This window comes from Leptopilina heterotoma, unplaced genomic scaffold (genome assembly GCF_015476425.1).
Source record: "Leptopilina heterotoma isolate Lh14 unplaced genomic scaffold, ASM1547642v1 Lhet_103, whole genome shotgun sequence".
Classification (NCBI taxonomy): domain Eukaryota; kingdom Metazoa; phylum Arthropoda; class Insecta; order Hymenoptera; family Figitidae; genus Leptopilina; species Leptopilina heterotoma.
The window spans coordinates 391832-410083 of record NW_025110818.1 but is presented as its reverse complement, the minus strand read 5'-3'; the positions used below and the strand labels follow the sequence as shown (position 1 = coordinate 410083).

Sequence of the window (18252 nt, the reverse complement as noted above, 5' to 3'; positions counted from 1 at the left end):
TTTTTTTTATTATTTTATATTTATTTATTTTTTTTATATTATTTTTATTTAACTTAAATTAACTATATTTGGTTCAAATAAAATTTTCTAGCTTTCACTATGAAAATTTATTAAAAGTTAATTTATTTCTTATTAAAATTTATAATTTTTTCCCGGTTGTAATTTTATTTTATTTCAAGAAAAAAAATAGTTTCCTAACTTTAGCAAAATGCTACTTAATTAATTATTTAATAAAATACATCAAATAAAAAATTATATATAATAACTTATTTATTATAACCCAGTTATAGTCAAATTCAATTTAAATAAATACTGATTATAATAAATAAATAATTATCAAATAAAATCCAAAAAATGTAAAATACAAGACGATTTCAACTTCGGTTTAATTTAACAAAAGAAAGAAAAGGAATTTTTCAATTATATTTACCAAAAAAGGAATAAAGTCTAAACTGCATATTTCTAAATATAGAAATAGAATTACAGATTGCGAATTTTTTTCTTCATTTAAAGTTTTATGTGGTTAGGAATTTTATTGTGTCTTAAGAAGAAAAGACAGTTGGAAAAAGAGGTCAGTTGCTATGAAGAACAGAGAGTGCATTTGAATGTGTTGATTACTATTCATTTTTTGTTCACTGAATGGAAACCCATAATGAAACTTTCCTTTCCTGTCATCGCTCAATCGTAATTATATTATGAAATGCTGTCAATAGCCTTGATTTCAATCTTCCCCTCGAATATTTCAAATTTACCATAAATATTATCCTCATTCGTGAGTAATCAAATTGCAAACATTTTTTACATTTTTATTTTTATTAGAACTTAATTAAATTAGAAATTTAAATAAAAATAGAAAATAAAAATAGAAGATAAAAATAAAAAATGAAAATGAAAATAAAAATAAAAAAACATTTGAAAAACAGAATAATTATAAATATAATAGAAATAATAATTATTATTATAATAAGATCGTTAGAGAATAAATATATTATCAAAATGTGAGTTGTAGAAGATTTTTTGAGATATATACGATTTGATGCTCTTGTAAATATCGACCTGTCCTGGTAATGGACAGACCAATCGGGAAATATCTGATTTCAAGGCAATAGGTGAAGAGTCTTGATTCGTAAGAATCGTGACTGCTCTTATAACCACTCCCGCAAGTCAGATCCTTTAAGATCATGTCTCACGATTGTTTGCTCGATCAGATTGATACTTTATTATTATACCGCATTCCAAAGACAATGGTGTTACCACTCAAATTGTTTCCCACCCTACAAAAATTGTTGTCAAGTCTTTAATTCAAAAAAAAATCTTCATTACACACATATTGATACTTATAATCTAGAAATAAAAAACCGAAAACGAAGAGAAGAAAATCATTTCACAGTGAATAAAAATGAATAAATTAAAAGCAGAATTAATTACTAACTGACAAAAAAAAAACCAGAATAAAAAATTTTAAAAAAATAAAAAAGAAGAAGAAAAGAAAACAAATCAAAAAAGAAAAAAGAAGGAAATAGAAACAGAAAAAAAGGAAATGAGAGAAGAAAAAATAAAAAGAAGGGGAAAAAGGAAAGAGAAACAGAAAAAAGAAATAAGAAAATAAAAAAGAGAAGAAAATTTTTTAAAAATAAAAAAGAAGAAAAAAAGGAAATCAAAAAAGAAAAAAAAGTTGTGGATGTACACTACGAAAAGATAAAAAAAAGGAAAAAAGTAAATGAAAATAGAAACTGAAAAAAAGAACAAAAAAATAAAAAAAGGGGAAAAGAAGATAGATATAGAAACCAAAAAATTGAAATAAAAAAAGAAAAAAATAAAAAAATAAAAAAGAGTAAAAAAGAAAATAGGAACTGAAAAAAAGAAAGAAGGAAATAAGAAAAGAAAAAAATAAAGAGGGGAAAAAAGGAAAAAGAAACAGAAAAAAAGAAGGAAAGGGAAATAGAAACCGAAAAAAGGAACTAAAAAAAGAAAAAAAAGAAAAAAGAGGAAAAAAAGGAAATAAAAACGAAAAAAAGACAGAAAAAAGGGAATTAAAAATAAGAAAATAATAAAGAATAAAGAAAAAATATAAAAATGATCCAATTTTTCTCGAGCGATGTATTAAATCTTTTGTAATTGATTACTCCGAAAGAAAATGATAAAATTCAAATATATTAATTTATTTAGAAAACTGGTTGTGACAGGAAACTAGCGCTAATCATTACAAATATACGCCTACGATTAAACAACATTTATTTTAGTGTGAAATAAAATACAATTTTTCTCAATTAATCATCATTAATAAAATCTCACTTGTCAAATAATTTCAATATCCTGCCTAAAAAAATTTATTCAAAAAATTAATTAAACAATTTTATTAAAAAAATTTATTTAAAAACTTTTTCATAAATTTTTTTATAATTCTTGTTTATAAATCATTTAAATAATTCATTTAATTAAAAATTTAAGAGAAAAAAATGTATCAAATTAAACATTTTTTATTTTCGCATTTAGCAAATGTGTGGTCTTTAAAATTATTAAGTAAAAAAATTATTCCAACACTTTACATTATTTTCAATTTAAAAATACTTTTTTTTTGATAACTTTCATATATACATATGCGGTATACAAGATAGCAGGGAAGGAATATTTAAAAATAAAATTATGCTTTTATCTCAAGACGCTTAGATCATAAATATCAACTATTTGCGGCCTATAACTATTTAATCCGCTTTTTTAAAAGATATCAATTATCTAAATGAATAATAGATTAAAGTACTAAAGTGTATTAAATACCAGTTATCTTAAATACTTCTAAAATGTATAATTTTATCGGTTTTTCAAAATAGCACTTATGAATTTCTTTAAAGTTTTCTAATCGCGTTACTGGCGGATTTTTTTCTCTCAAGTGTGTATAAAAATACATTTTTTTAATTTTTATTTTAATAAAATATTTTTATTTTATTTTTATTTTATTAAAAGAATTTTATTTCTACCAAGAGAAAAAATTTATTTGAACCAAATCAAATTTACTTGAAACGATTAAAATTTACTTGAATCAAATAAAATTTATTTGTAACGATTAAAATTTACTTGAACCAAACAAAATTTATTTGAACCAAATAAAATTTACTTGAACTTGAACTTTTAAGGAAAAGAAAAAATTTTGTCCACCAATTACAAAAACAAATAAGAGTTGAGACATTTTTCTGTAAATACAAAAATAGAAAATTTCAAAAATACAAGAAAAAAGCTGATGATCCATTACAAAAACTGACATAAGTAGACTTTGTCCAATGAAATACTACAAGTGTCATGAAAAGCAGTTGACGTTGAATAAAGAGTAAAAAGGTTTTAATATCCTTTTATATTCATCCTTGCGAAAGATACGAGTTCGTTGAAGAAGCAACTTTGAGTAAAACGAAACAAGAAAGAAAAAAAAGAAGAAAAATATATGAGATGCCGCACCCAAAGCAATGTGCCTTGAATAACGTAATAATTTCTGAATGTTCTCCTTCTCTCTCTCTCACTCACTCTTTACATTCTCTTATATGCCTACTTCTTTCATTAAATCAAAACTAAATGACTACTTATTCATCGCGAAAACCGTTGATAATCGTAGGCTTAAAGGGATTTATGTGAACTGCGGTTGAATTTCAGATTGTCTTCAAAAAAAAAAAAAAAAAAATTTCTTGCTCGCGGTTGGCAATGATGCGTAAATAAAGTTGTTATACTTGGAATAAACGACGAGATTAACACCAACCGAAAGGGACAATAAAAAGGGAAGATCTTATTTTAAGAATGAAATATATAACACGAAATGTGTCTCCATTAGGATTGACTATTTTTGATCCACTATTTTTGTTCTTCTCTTTCGATAATTTACACCAAAGTTGTGCATTTTTCTTTTCCATTTTACACACAAGTTCTACTGGATTTTATATTTTAAAAATCTGCATGCAACTAGAATAAAATTTCTTTTTCTTTAAATAAAAATTTCAAAACAAAAAATTTATTTTTGTTCCAGGCCCAGTAAATGGTAGAATGGACAATTGTGAAGGCGGTCAACGCCTGCCTCCGGACGGGGATGAATTTCCAGCGGCTTATCAGGAATTCACGAATCCTGATCAATATCAATTTGTAGCAACTACAAACCTATCAACAATGACAACAAACGGAAATTTAATCTGTCAAAATCAAACCTTTCTAACAACCGAAAATTATCATCCAAAAGCAAACAATAATAGTAAATCAATCGAGAAAATCCACATCGTTTCGCAATGTGTAGTCGATCATATTGTCAACGATCAAAAATATAAACCAAAACCAATTGTCATATCGGAAAGAAAAATCGAAATCGCCGGCTATTATCCAAAAGAAGTGCCATCAATAATGGATTCTCCCTTCAAGCCAGACAATCCACCACCATTACCATTAACCGAACCACCAAAAGTCGATAATTTATCATTAGTTCGTAACAATTCGGAACAAACAAGAAAATTCTCCTCAAACGGCGAACTTTGGCGACAAGACGACAAATCTGAACGTTCAGTGAGAGACAAAATTGCCATGTTCTCATCACAGAGCAACATCGAGGTTCCACTCTTTCCAAACCAATCCACAAATACCACAAACAATACCACCCCAAATGGTAGAAAATTATCCAAACATAAATCATCAGACGATGTATTCGCTGATGAAAAAACAAAAGCAACACAATATTTCTCCGAAAGAACACAAAGTTCGTTTGATATTTCCACCACTGATGGTAATCAATCAACAAATTCACCAACAAACTCGCCAACATTCAATAATGAATCATCAAATCAACAAAATTCAGCCAAGTATATTCAAAGACCACCTAGTCTTCCAAAAACCTCACCACCAATCGAAGATATTTTTACAACTGAATCAAAAAATTCCACCTTATCCGAGGAGAAACAGTATTCAACCTACGCTACCAAGACATACACACCCAAAAACATCGATTCAAGTATCGATTCCGGATTCAGTAAATCCTTCGATTCAACGGTGAAAAATTCACCACCAACATTGGTGAGAGCGACAAGTTTCTCGGGTGCTGGTACTTGTTTCAATCACGAACGTCCACAAACATCGAACCAAGTACTCTCGACATCGCAAATATCGAGGACAAATTCACTTGTTTCGACATTCAGAAAACCTGGCGAGGAACTACGACGAAGCAGTCTAAATCAACTTATCGAACAGAGGCGAAAGGGAATATCGAAACTACGTGGTCTTGTCATACCCGAGAAGGATGCTGTTCCCGTCGATCAAGCCATCATCGACCTTCCGGAAATCAAGTCCAGGGATTCGATTCTTATCAATCAGGTATAATTACGATCCAATGTTTCGACTACCGATTTGGATTATGTGTACCAAAAATATCCAAAAAATTTGATACACAGGTCGAAAAATCGGAACATCTATCCATTAGTTCCTAATCCGAATCAGTATTCGAAATTTTGGATCAGGCTTCGAATAAAATTCAGGATTCAAACTAATCCGAAGATTTCCTAAGAATATCAAATTGAGACAAAAAATGTATCAAAAGTTGCGAATCGCAACTTTTGATACATTTTTTGTCTCAATTTGATATTTGAAAAACAATGTCAGCATTCGAATAAATTTTTGCTTTTCAGGTACCAAAGTCAAGCATTCAGGACAAGTGGGGTTCGCAGAGTTCCTTGGCCAGTAACACGAGTACAGTAAGCACTCCAATGAAAGCAACCACCTCCTTCAAAATGCCAGCACCTCAAATTTTATCAAAATACTCGCCGGCCTTCAAGAGAAAAAGTCTATCCGTCTACAGCACACCCAACACCATCTCACCCTCCAATTACAACACAAATTGCAACAACTCAAATCCAAAAATGAGCCAAACAATAAATTCGACCCTATCCGAAGCACCCAAGAGTTTGGAAAGTATCTGCAGTCCAACAAGAAGTGATTACAGTTTCGAGTACCTATCATCAACAGGCTCACCTGAGAATTTACGCTCCAGACCTAGAATCGGACAAAAGAAAACCCGAACCGACTACGATGATTCCGACAACGATTCAGCAGTGAGCAGTTCCCAAAGTAGCATCTCCCGGGGTTTCAGTCCACCAATGTCACCAGTACCATCAGACAGAAACTACATCACCTCCGAAATGAATTACCAACGACGAACGCTGATTATCGATCCTCTAAAAAATGATCCCGACGGGAATTGTTTCTCGAAACCGATTTATTCGATAAGTTCCGACAAGTGTGAATTCAATAAAAATTCCCAAATTCCCCAGAGACAAATAATAAAGAGAACAAATAGTACCGATTCCAGTAGCTCTTCGACACTAACAACCGGATCGCAAATAGCCGAATCACTATCCCGAAGAGTTCTAAAACCCCAAAGTGTCGAGGCGATAAATCGCAAAAATATTCTCGCAAGTGCCAAATGTAGGAGTGGAAGGGACCTCAACGGTTCGCCACTAATTCAACGAAAATTCTCCGACGATGAGGAAACTCCGGAAGGAGGGAATGTCGACTATTCACAAAAGGTGAATGGAAATGGCGAAACTAAGATCGCCTATATTGAAACAGTTCAGGATGATGAGCAACCGATAGAAAAAGTGGACGAACCGAAATTACCGCCTAAGAGAAGTATACCGCAACCAGTGGGTAGACCTCCAAAACCAGAGAGTCTGGAACCATCGAATGATTTGAAAATGTGGGTGCGATCGGAGGTCAAGAATCTTGCGGACAAAATTTCCAGTGAAAAGACAATGAGAACGGGTAGAAGTCGATCATCATTGACATTGGACGATCAAACTGCAGATGATATTCTTTGTCCGAGAAATCGAACGTCGAGTAATGAATTAGACGAGACTGATAAGAATGCGAAATTTCCCCAAAAGAATAACAACGAAACTGATCTTTTGACCATTTTGACAACAAAGAGCAGATCCAGGTAAACATTTTTTGCTATTTACTCCAAAAATTTTTTGACCCAATTTACTAATTACACCCATAAATTCTGTCCCGTTTTGCTATCTCCAGAATAGACAACTAATAATTTGACTCCTTCTATTATAAAAATCATGTTTTCGATTTTAGATCTGCAATTCACGTCGAGGAGAGTTCCTATGGAAAATCGAGGAGCCAAATGAGTCTCGAGGACATTCTGACTCTGAAAAACGAACCGAAATTAACGCGTACACAAAGCGTTACCATCGAGACTACAACATCCCTGGACAGAAATGGAATCCATTTGGAAAAATCTATTAAACACGAAACGGATACAAAATCACCGGCTAGAAGATCGAATTCAAGTGATTGGAATGAAGAGAGAACATTTCCGTCAAAAATCCCCTCATTAAACAGACCAAAAGTCACTAATAACAGCGAAGACCTAGTGGACATTTCAGAGAAACCAAAAAATTTAGTATCGAAAATTCCCACATCTAAAAGTTTAGGTCGACGTAGTGCAAGTGTAACGGACATGAAGAAAGCATTTGAAAAAACTGATTCTCCAAATCAAAGTGGAGCAATAACGACACTACAAACTGGCAATAATGTTCACAATCGTTTTCCAAGTTTAGACAGTAGTGTCGAGGAGAATATACGACCTGTGGGTGTTGAAGGTGATGCGGAGAGATTTTGTATTGAACAATTTGGCAGTATTAGTTCACTAGCGAGTAGTACGAGTTTGATATCGCAACAGGAATTGGCTCAATTGGTCGAGGAGGCGAGTCTAGAGGAAGCTCGTGGTTCTCACGATGTAATTGTGGTTTTGCTACACAAGGAAAATCCTTCTGGTAGTGTTGGTATAACACTAGCCGGAGGTATTGATTGTGAGGCAAAAGAAATCACGGTACATCGTGTATTGTCGCATTCAATTGCTGATAAGGATGGCAGGGTGCAGAGGGGAGATCGAATTTTGAGTATTAATGGAAGAAGCACAAGGGGGCTTTCACATCGGGAAAGTCTCTCTGTTCTCAAGCAACCAAGGTCCGAAGTGGTGCTTGTTGTCTCTAGAGCTCGCATTGACGAGGGCTGTAAATTGAGAACGCGCACCGAAAGCGTCGAGACTATTGTGGAAGGTGACTAATTTTTTAATTCAGGATTTTAATTACCTGTTGAATTTGGTAGACACACGAAATGATAATAAGGGAAATGGTTGGGCAATATTTAGTTTGGCAATAGTGGCGTCTCTTGTGGAAAAATATAGAAACAAAAACTTTTGGTATTCTTCGCAAAGAACGCCACTGCTACTACACCCTAAATTTTTATCTTAATGTTTCCTAAACTCAGGACACAATTCAAATGGCAAATCCGAAATTTTTATTGACAATTAATTGGATTCGCTTCAAAATCGCTACTCGGGAGGGTTTTCCGGATTTTTAAATTACGAATCTAATGTCAATTTTGCAAAATTTAAAATGACGGAATCATTATTTTAAAATCGTTACTCGGGCGTTTTTGGGGTTGTTAATTAAGAATCCAATCTCATTTTTTCAAAATTCAAAATGGCGAATCAAATACGAAAGAATTATTATTTACAATTAATTGGACTCACTTTAAAATCGTTACTCGGGAGTTTTCTGGGTTGTTAATTACGAATCCAACATTAGATTTTCTAAATTCAAAATGTCGGGTCCAATATGGTGGAATTTAGGCGCGAAATTTAAACTCCACCGCAAAAAAAATAACAAAATGGGAAAAATAGTAAAAAAATATATAAAAATACCAAATAACATACTGTTTGCAGGTTATGAGATGAATGGCGGAATTGAAAACACAGCATGGGGACCACCTTCGACTATAGCAATTCATAAAGATGGAGCAGGTCTCGGATTTAGTCTAGAGGGTGGAAGGGACAGTCCTCTCGGTGACAGACCTTTAATAATAAAAAAAATATTCACAGGTGAGAAATTGAATTAAAAAAATTAACTTTTTTAAGTATAAACATACTTAATATGTTTAAAATTAATGTACATATAAACAAATTAAATATAATTAATAAAAAGTAATTATGAATATAAAAATACAAAATAATAGAAATAATCTATAGCTAAATTATTAAAAACTCAAATTACTATAAGGAAAAAATAAATTTCACCTGGAATAATTAATGAAAAATTATTGGTCTCTTCAAAAAAAGTTTTGCTGCGTCGAAAATTCTTGCACGTTCTACTTGATTGAAAATTTTTGATTCGATTACTTGAAGCACTTAATTTATTTCAAATATTAGAAAAGTATTTAGAAAAAATTAAATAATATAAATTAAAATTCAATTTTTTGGTGAAAATGTACATTATATTTAACAACTGGCCCCAACAAAAGAGATCAATAGACTGTGACGCTATGGCAAAGTCATTCAGGTAGAAGGCGAAAATTATCGACGCAGAAAAGAAAAGAGGGGGAAAGGGCTCAATTTGAATTTCGTACTTTTATTGTCGTTGAAGAAAAGATAGACAAGGATGGAGAGAAAACAATGCCAAGGGTCGTTATCTCTCTTGTTTACAGTGGGGCATTAACTTTTCTTTCTAATTCCGAGTAATTTCAAAGTCGACTAAATACTCAATCAACATTTTCAAAAATTTACAGTAATTTTCCACTAAAATTTAGAGAAAAAATAATAAAATTAATCAATAAAGAATAATTAAATTTTCCTTATTTAAATCGATTTATTTTTATTATTCTCTTCTATAAATTTTTTTCTTTATCAGATATTATTTGTCTTGAAATACATTCCATTTTTTTCTAATTTTGAAATTTAAATTTCCAGTTAAAATTAATTTCAAAACAAAATTTTCCAACAAAGCCAAGGGTAATTAATTTCTTTTTGTTGACAATAAGGAATTAAATTTTCTTTCGAAATGACTTATTGAAGAAATCGAATACTAATTAAAATTAACAAATTTCTAAATTTTTCAATAATTTTCTACTGAAATTTTAGGTAGTAAAAATAAAAATTAAAAATAAAATAAAAATTATTTATTACAATTTTCAAATCGTTCTGTTTTAATTTTCTGTTTATAATTATATTTTATAATTTTTTATTGTATTTTATTTTTTTTTCTCTTTATAATAACTTTATTTTTAAATAATAATCTTCAGTAATTTTCTTTCAACATTTAAAAAAAATTGAAAATAATTTATGGAATTTTTAGTAATTTTCCACTAAAATTAAAAAAAAACTTGAAAATAATTTCTACAATAAAATTTCCACTAGAATTCTAGGAAGAAAATTGAAAATGATTTATGGAATTTTTAGTAATTTTCCACTAAAATTAAAAAAAAACTTGAAAATAATTTCTACAATAAAATTTCCACTAGAATTCTAGGAAGAAAATTGAAAATGATTTATGGAATTTTTAGTAATTTTCCACTAAAATTAAAAAAAAACTTGAAAATAATTTCGGCAATAAAATTTCCACTAGAATTCTAGGAAGAAAATTGAAAATGATTTCTAAAATTTTCCACTAATATTTTAAGAAAAGAAAATTGAAAATTAGTTTTGAAATTTTCAGTAATTTTCCACTAAAATTTTAGGTAAAAAATTGAAAATAACTTGTAGAATTTTTCACTAAAATTTTAGGGAAAAAATTGAAAATAATGTGTAAAATTTTCCACTAAAATTTTAAGAAAAAAAATTCTTTTAAATAATTTCTGCAATTTTCAGTGAAAATAATTTCTAGAATTTTTCACTAAAATTCTAAATTCCACTAAAATTTTAGGAAAAAAATTGAAAATAATTTCTAAAATTTTTCACTAAAATATTAAGAAAACATTTTTTTAAAAATTATTTCTGCAATTTTCAGTGAAAAAAATTGAAAACAATTTCTACAATTTTCAAAAACTCTCCAGTAAAATTTTAAGAAAAAAAATTGATATTACGTTATTATATTAATAATTTAATTAAAAGTTTATTTAGTTAATTAATCGAGTCAAAATTAATTTATTTAATGTCACAAAAAAATTTTTTTAGGAGGTGCTGCGGAAAAAACAGGTGCTTTAAAAGCCGGCGATCAATTACTCGAAGTAAATGGAAATGACGTCACAAGAATGTCAAGGATAGAAGCATGGTCCTTAATGAAAAAATTGCACGATGGAGAAGTTAATCTCCTAGTCAGGCACCCTGCCACAAAGTCATCGTGAATCGTAGTCAATTTTTTTTTTCTTATTTTCTTTGTATAAAAAATAGGCATAATATTTTGTTTGCAATATAAAACAAAAGGGAAAAAGAATAGATAAAAAAAAATTAAAAACGACTGTATAGCTTTATAACTATAAAAAAAATACTCTACATAAACTATTAAAAAAAAGCTTTCAATTTTCATTAAAAATGAAAATTTTCTATTTAATTATGTTTTCTCTTCTTCTATATTCTTTAGAAGAGAAATAATAAAAATAAATACCGATGAGAATAATGAAATAAATATTACAGCGAGAATAATATTAAATATTACTGAGAAACAACTGCAAATAAATACTATACTAATTATATAAAAACAATTATTTGTCCATTATTCATCATTAGTAGTTTCAGTTTTGTCTTTTTCAGTTTCATTATAAATAGTTTATTGTCAAAATCAATAAAAAATTGATTTTCACAAAAAAAAATGGAAATCGATCTTATTTTTTGTGTGTGCTATTGTTTTTTTTTTTAAATAATGATACAACGTATACGCAATTAATTGTAATGCTGAACTGCTAAAAAAAATGAAAAATGAAAATGCGTTGAAAATTTTTATTTTACAAAATTATTAATTTTTAGTCAAATTTAATATTAAAAAATTTTATTTTTCCAAATTTTCAAACTTTAGAAATTTTATCAGTTGTTTAAAAACAATTCTTTTTTACTCTTCACTTTTTACTATGAATTCTTTTTTTAAATAAAAACAATGTTTTTGTAAATTTATTGAGAAAAAAGAAAATTTTAACTTAAATATGAGAGAAAAATAAAATTATAATCAAATTTGTAAAATAGAAAATTTTGTACATTATTTTCATTTCTTAAAAATATCAGGGTAAAAATGGAAAATAAAATTTTGTTGGAAAATTTGTAAAAATTCTTTCCACACAAAGTTCGATATTCATAAACAATTGACTGTAAAATGCCTCTATATAAAGACCCCTATTTTTCTACATCTTAGAAAATTATTATAATTATAATTTATTATAATTATAATATTAATATTTTTATTATTTTTTAATTTTTTATTAATATTATTAATATTATTATTATTATCATTATTATTATTATTATTATTATTATCTATTATTATTATTATTTTATCATTATTATTATTATTATTAATATTATTATTGCAATTAATATTATTATTTTTTTTTATAATAAACAGCAATTTATTCTAACAGTGCAATATATTAACAAAGCAGGATTTTTATCGACTAAAATATTATATTATATAATCTATAAAAGAAAATCTGATAAATTAAATCAGTTTTGAAAATTGACACATTTTCTCTACAAATATATAAATAAATAAAAACGTAAAAAAAATTGTATTAATCTAGAGTGAATATATTTTTGTAAATATCCATTTGGATATAAATTGTCTATGTATTATAGTAGGAAAAGATTTCCCAGTGAAACAATTCTCTTTATAAAAGAAAAACATCTCTCCATTTTATATAAAAAATATTAATTTTCACTGTAAATAGTTTTTTTTTTTTTGATAGAAAAAAAGGGATGTATAAAGTTTTAGTAAAAGAAAACAAAAATGTATGAATGAATAAATAAAAAAAAATGTATAAATTAAAGTGCGAAACGAAAAATGTGACATAGATTTAATATAAAAACAAAAAAATGTTATTAATATAAGAAAAAGTATATTATTATTGGAGTATTTAAATTGTGGAAAAAAGTAATTGTTTATATTAAATGTATTTGGATTCGCCTTTGTTGTAAATCGTGCTGTGATAAATGTGTGTGGCAAACATTCGGCATAGGGCTTAATTTTTATATATTGATTTAAAAAATAATTGAAAATAACTCGTTTAGTAGTTTGATTAAAAATAATACAACTCTAACAAATTAAATAAGTTGCATTTTTTTTTGTGTTTGGTGTCTGCTGTAATGTATGCATCTCTAAAAACTAAATGTTTTTCTATACAATATTGTTGAATTTGTAAAGCAAATTTACCCTCGAGTGTAGCTTCTGATAATAATAAATATTTTAAAAATACGTAAACCATACATTTTTTCAATTATTATTTTCTTTTCTCGATTGAAATTATTATTTATTAATTATTTATTCGTTGGAAATATTATTTATTATTGTTATATTGTCAAATTTAATTTATATTCAATGATTAGTTAATAAATAATTAGTTATAATTATTTATAATAATAACTAATTAATATAATTAATTAGTTAATAATAAATAAAATTTGATAATACCTATAATATAAACGTTGAATTAAAATATGTCCATATTTCTGAAAAGAAATCTAAAATAAATCTAAACAGAAATCCAAACCAAAATCTAAACAAAAATCTAAAAAGAAAACTAGAAAAAAAACTATTTTTTATATAGAAAAACATTAAATTAAAATATAATACCTAATTATAATTAATTAATTTGCAAAATATATGGTTGAAAATTTTCTTAAAAAAAAAAAAAATGAAAGGGAAAATTTAAAACATTTTTAATTAAATTAAAATTAAAGATTTTAATTCAAAAATTTTTTTAAATTTGCAATAAATTAAACAACTGAATTGTTTAAACTTAATAAATCATTTATTGTAATAAATTGTAGACAATTTGCAATTTAATTATTATACAAACACTAAAAGTATATTCAATACCAATAAACCTTTTTAGGAACCCGATCTTCGTTTATTCCCATTTTATCCATGATGTCCATTTCAAAAGTTTTCAATTCAGGCTACAATGTTACAATAAATAGTTTATATTAAAATTATCATTTTCAGAATAAATTCACAATAAGTATTAAATAAATAAAAAAAGCATCTCTTTTTATAGAAAAAATAATTTAGTCCTTAAAATATTATACGAAACATAAATTTCTACTTTATTGTAAAAAATAGACTTTTGGAAAATATTTCATCTCTTAAAGAAATTATTTCCTATTTTACTAGATATTATTTATTTTATTGAATAAATTCAATATTTAATAATATTAAAGCTAGAAACGAATAATTCAAACTAATTACGTAATAATTTATTAATTGAAAAATTGAAAAATTAAAATAATTAAAAATGAATTTCTGTTTAAAAAATATTCAGAAATTTTATAACTTTAGAAAATTTTTAAAACTATTTACTTTTTCTTTCAAGAGACACTTAATTATTGTTAAATAATTTAATTTTTAATAAATATATTATTTATTTCATAAGTTATTTACTTTCTTATATAATTTAATTTATAAATATAATTAGTTTTCTAAAAAATATATTACCTTGAATGTGATTTTTTCAACGTCCACTTTCTTCGTATCTTTAACGCTAGGTTTGTATAATTTTGGCAATTTATAATCAATCGTCTCTTGATCTGCAGTGGGAATAGGAATTATTCTACCCGTTCGTAACGAAACACGAACTTCTTCGCCTTCTTCTGTGAATCTCCATTCAACTTCAGTAGGTTGCCTGTGTTAAAGAACAAAAATTACAATTTAAAAAAGATTGGAACAAATTATATTAATATTTACAATAAATATTAAAATTAATATAATGAATGAGTAAAAATAATAAATAATAAATAATTGAAATCGTACATGTCACTGGGATCCACGAGAGAAACTTCTTCAGTTACAAGAAGGGGTTGTTCTCTCAATACATTTACACCTGGAAAACCCTTACTTTCCATTACTGTATGCATTTTGGTATTGAGTCCTTCAACATGTATCCAGTTTCTTTCTTGGAAAATTAACGAAACCGTTCCTTGTTTTCCTTTGTCCTTGCCAGTCAAAATCTCAACCTAAAAACAAATTTTGTTCATAAATACAAAATAGTAATCAATTTTTAATTGGTTAATTAATTCATAAAGATTTGTAAAATTAATTGAAATAACATTACTTTTATTTATTTTACTGAAATTATTATTTTATTTTAATTACTTGAATTAATATTATTTTTCTAATATTATTATTATTATTTTTCTATTTTCTGTCAACTTTTTTGTACGTACCTTGTCACCGCGGAAAAAGGACCATTTTTTAATTGGTTCAATGGGAACTCTTTTAAAAGGAATAGTCCTGCGATTCTCCATAGCAAATTCTTGCGTCCATGGTCGATGATTTGAAAAATTAAATTTTTTACGTTGTACAGTACGAGGTAAATAATTTGGTAGACCTCGTGGTGTTTTCCAAGAAATCTATTAAAATTTTCAAATAAAAATAAGTCATCAAAAATTATTAGAAAAACCTTTATTTCGTTAATTTACATACATTCATACATTACACACGTTTTTTGAAAACAAAAAATTTCAAATATGGTTAAGAAAAAAAAGATAATAAAAAATAATACTTACACGTCCTTTTAATTTTTATTATTGATTTGGCTCACTCACATTCGATATCAATCCAATAAATGCAAATATACACGAATAAAAAATCTTTTTTGTTAATTAAAAAAACGATATATTTCACTCATACCAATGGTTTTTATATTAAATTATGATCAAAATAAAATTTACTCACACCAATAGTTTTTCTTTCATCACTCATAGGTATTAAACATTTTTAAGTTCATAACTTAACCTACAATAAAAATACTGTTTTCCGTATTTTTAAAATACTATTCCTGTTTTCTTACTTGATTGACTTTATAATAATTTATTTTCAATAAGTTTCAAATTTAGAAATAATATTCCACAAAAAAAAAATAATAATACTTTCCTAACCTCAAAAATGATGAAAGAAAATCTTTCACTCCTTTCACGAAAAAACATGTTAAAACAGCAGAACCAAACAGACATAAAAAAACACGTGAAATAATTTCACAAGAATTGAATGTATTTTATACATTTTGTTTAGTATTAATGAGAAATATTAAGTAAAGGTGACAAAATTACTAACTTGCTCTCCGGCACGTTTGATGTACCTTTCCGGCAAATTGGAATATTTTACCGATTCTTTGCAAACGAGATCCAAAAAATTGAATCCTCGAGGCATTTTTTAATTATTTCGTACTTCAATTCACTATTTATTACACAATTGATATATAAAATAAGCTTATAATGACAAAATCATTTGCAGGTGAAAATACTTGTGATCCTTGCGATCATGTGTGGAAACTACCTAACCTTAACTGATCTGAATACAGCCGCAAGTCAGAACGCCGCTGATTGGTTCTTCACTTAGTGGCGGGTTTTCAATTTTATTTGAATTCAAATTAAAAAGAATAATAAAGTAAAAAGAATAATTTTATAAACAAATAGTAAATTTTGTGTAAAATTTCAATAGGAATACAAATATATTATATTAATAAATAAATACATTTTTGATCTAATAATTTAAACTTAAATTGATAAAATAAAAATACTGAAAACAATTATTTTCATTACATTAAGATAATATTCTAGACTGTTTTTTTTTTTTTAACAAATTTTATTATAATTTATTTGAAATAAATTTGAAATTTAAGAAAAATAAACACATTGACAACAAACAACAAATCCAACAAATAATTGTATTTTCTAACCTCAAAAATGATGAGAGAAAATTTCTCACTTAAAAACATGTTAAAACAACAGAACAAAACAAATATGTAGTAAAACGTGAAGCAATTGCACAAAATTGAATGTATTTCATACATTTTGTTTAAGATTAATGATAAATAACATTAAATAAAGATGACAAAATTACTAACTTGCTCTCCGCCGGCACGTTTGATGTATCTCTCCGGCAAATTGGAATATTTTACCGATTCTTTGCGCAAACAAGATCCAAAAAATTGAATCCTCGTGGCATTTTCTACTCTTCTTGAACTTTAATTCACTAATTATAACACAATTAATATGAAAAATAAACTTATAATAATGACAAAATCAAACCACCTAACCTTAACTGATCTGAATATAGCCGCAAGTAAGAACGTTGCTGATTGGTTCTTCACATCTTCACTTAGTGGCGGGAAGTTTTCAATATATTTGAATTCAAATTTAAATTAAACAAACTTTTTCTTTGTGTAAACAGAATAATTATATAAACAAATAATAAACTTTGGATAAAATAATTTTCTACATAAAGTTTCAATAGCAATAAAAATATATATTATTATATTTTTTTTATTTCCATAAGTCACAAACCCACAATATTAATTATTAATAATAAATAACTTATTTTTTTGGTTTTCAATCGATTTCTAAGTACTTTCTTTATTTTCATAAGAATGTGAATAATAATAATAATTATAATAATAAAAATAATTATTATTCTTATCGTTATTATTATTATATTTTAAAAATGTATTATATAAAATAAAAAATATATTTAATTTTACAATATTTTATTATAATAATATTACTTAATAATAATAATAATAATAATAGTAATAATTATTATTCATAATAAAATTTTTAGAGGCCTTTTTCATTATGTTTATTTTTTATCTGAAAATGTTATTATCAATATTAAAAAACGGCTAAAAAAACAAATAAATAAATAATAATTATTATTTTTGGTATTAATTTCATTAATTTGTTAACTATTTAATTAATTATATTTGCATTATTTTTTAAATTATTATGAATATTATTATTACATTATAAAAAATGGAAATAGAATTGAATTATTAATTAAATAATTATTATTAAATAATATACTATAATTACCGTATTTTAATATATTTGTTTATAAAATTAAATATAAATAAAAAATAAATAAATAATGAATAAAGAAAACGATTTTTGTACGCAATAATAATTAAAATGCTCTCTTGGCATTGCAATGCGTTTCAAATGTCCGTTCTTCGACCTGTTCGGTGTCTGTTATTTAATACTATCGCGGGGCACTCAACAATCGTAATAAGCGACCACCCTGTCATCATTTCTATATTCGTAGTGCCCATAATTCTAATTGATAATAATCTCAACTCTCGCCACAGTCAAAGAAAAAAAATTCATTTTTCGCTTATAAGAAAATTATTAATCAATTTTCATTTACAATTTTTACCAAAAACTAATACTGAAATTATTCGTTCAAATGCAATTTATTTGATTTAAATAAAAATTATTTGATTCAAATAAATATTTATTAAAAATTTTAAATGAAA

General features: G+C 26.3%; 2 protein-coding genes across 2 annotated transcripts in view; one reads left to right on the top strand and one right to left on the bottom strand.

Annotated features, from left to right (window-relative positions):
• LOC122501268 overlaps nucleotides 1-11580 on the top strand; it is a 162740-nt gene extending 151160 nt beyond the window's left edge. Inside the window, exons 9-13 of the mRNA XM_043610607.1 lie at nucleotides 4010-5334; nucleotides 5646-6952; nucleotides 7099-8084; nucleotides 8753-8908; nucleotides 10976-11580. Of these exons, the coding sequence (XP_043466542.1) occupies nucleotides 4010-5334; nucleotides 5646-6952; nucleotides 7099-8084; nucleotides 8753-8908; nucleotides 10976-11145 (3944 nt within the window). The 3' untranslated portion in view covers nucleotides 11146-11580. The remainder of the gene's footprint in view (nucleotides 1-4009; nucleotides 5335-5645; nucleotides 6953-7098; nucleotides 8085-8752; nucleotides 8909-10975) is intronic.
• Nucleotides 11581-13733: 2153 nt separating this feature from the next.
• Nucleotides 13734-16287, bottom strand: LOC122501196 (probable 39S ribosomal protein L24, mitochondrial). The gene is made up of 5 exons (XM_043610493.1): nucleotides 16056-16287; nucleotides 15167-15352; nucleotides 14754-14956; nucleotides 14439-14625; nucleotides 13734-13903 (listed from the first exon to the last, which is right to left on the bottom strand). Exons 1-5 carry the CDS (start codon nucleotides 16149-16151, stop codon nucleotides 13817-13819), a joined length of 759 nt encoding a protein of 252 aa, XP_043466428.1. The 5' UTR covers nucleotides 16152-16287; the 3' UTR covers nucleotides 13734-13816.
• Nucleotides 16288-18252: the final 1965 nt, after the last annotated feature.

Bases quoted from the DNA above. Each gene is read 5' to 3' on its own strand.
- LOC122501196 (XM_043610493.1), bottom strand. From the start codon at position 16,151: ATGCCTCGAGGATTCAATTTTTTGGATCTCGTTTGCAAAGAATCGGTA. The intron at 14,626-14,753 runs GTACGATTTCAA...TCTTTAACACAG, and splicing joins CTCGTGGATCCCAGTGACAT to GCAACCTACTGAAGTTGAAT. The intron at 13,904-14,438 runs GTAATATATTTT...GTAACATTGTAG, and splicing joins TTGAAAAAATCACATTCAAG to CCTGAATTGAAAACTTTTGA.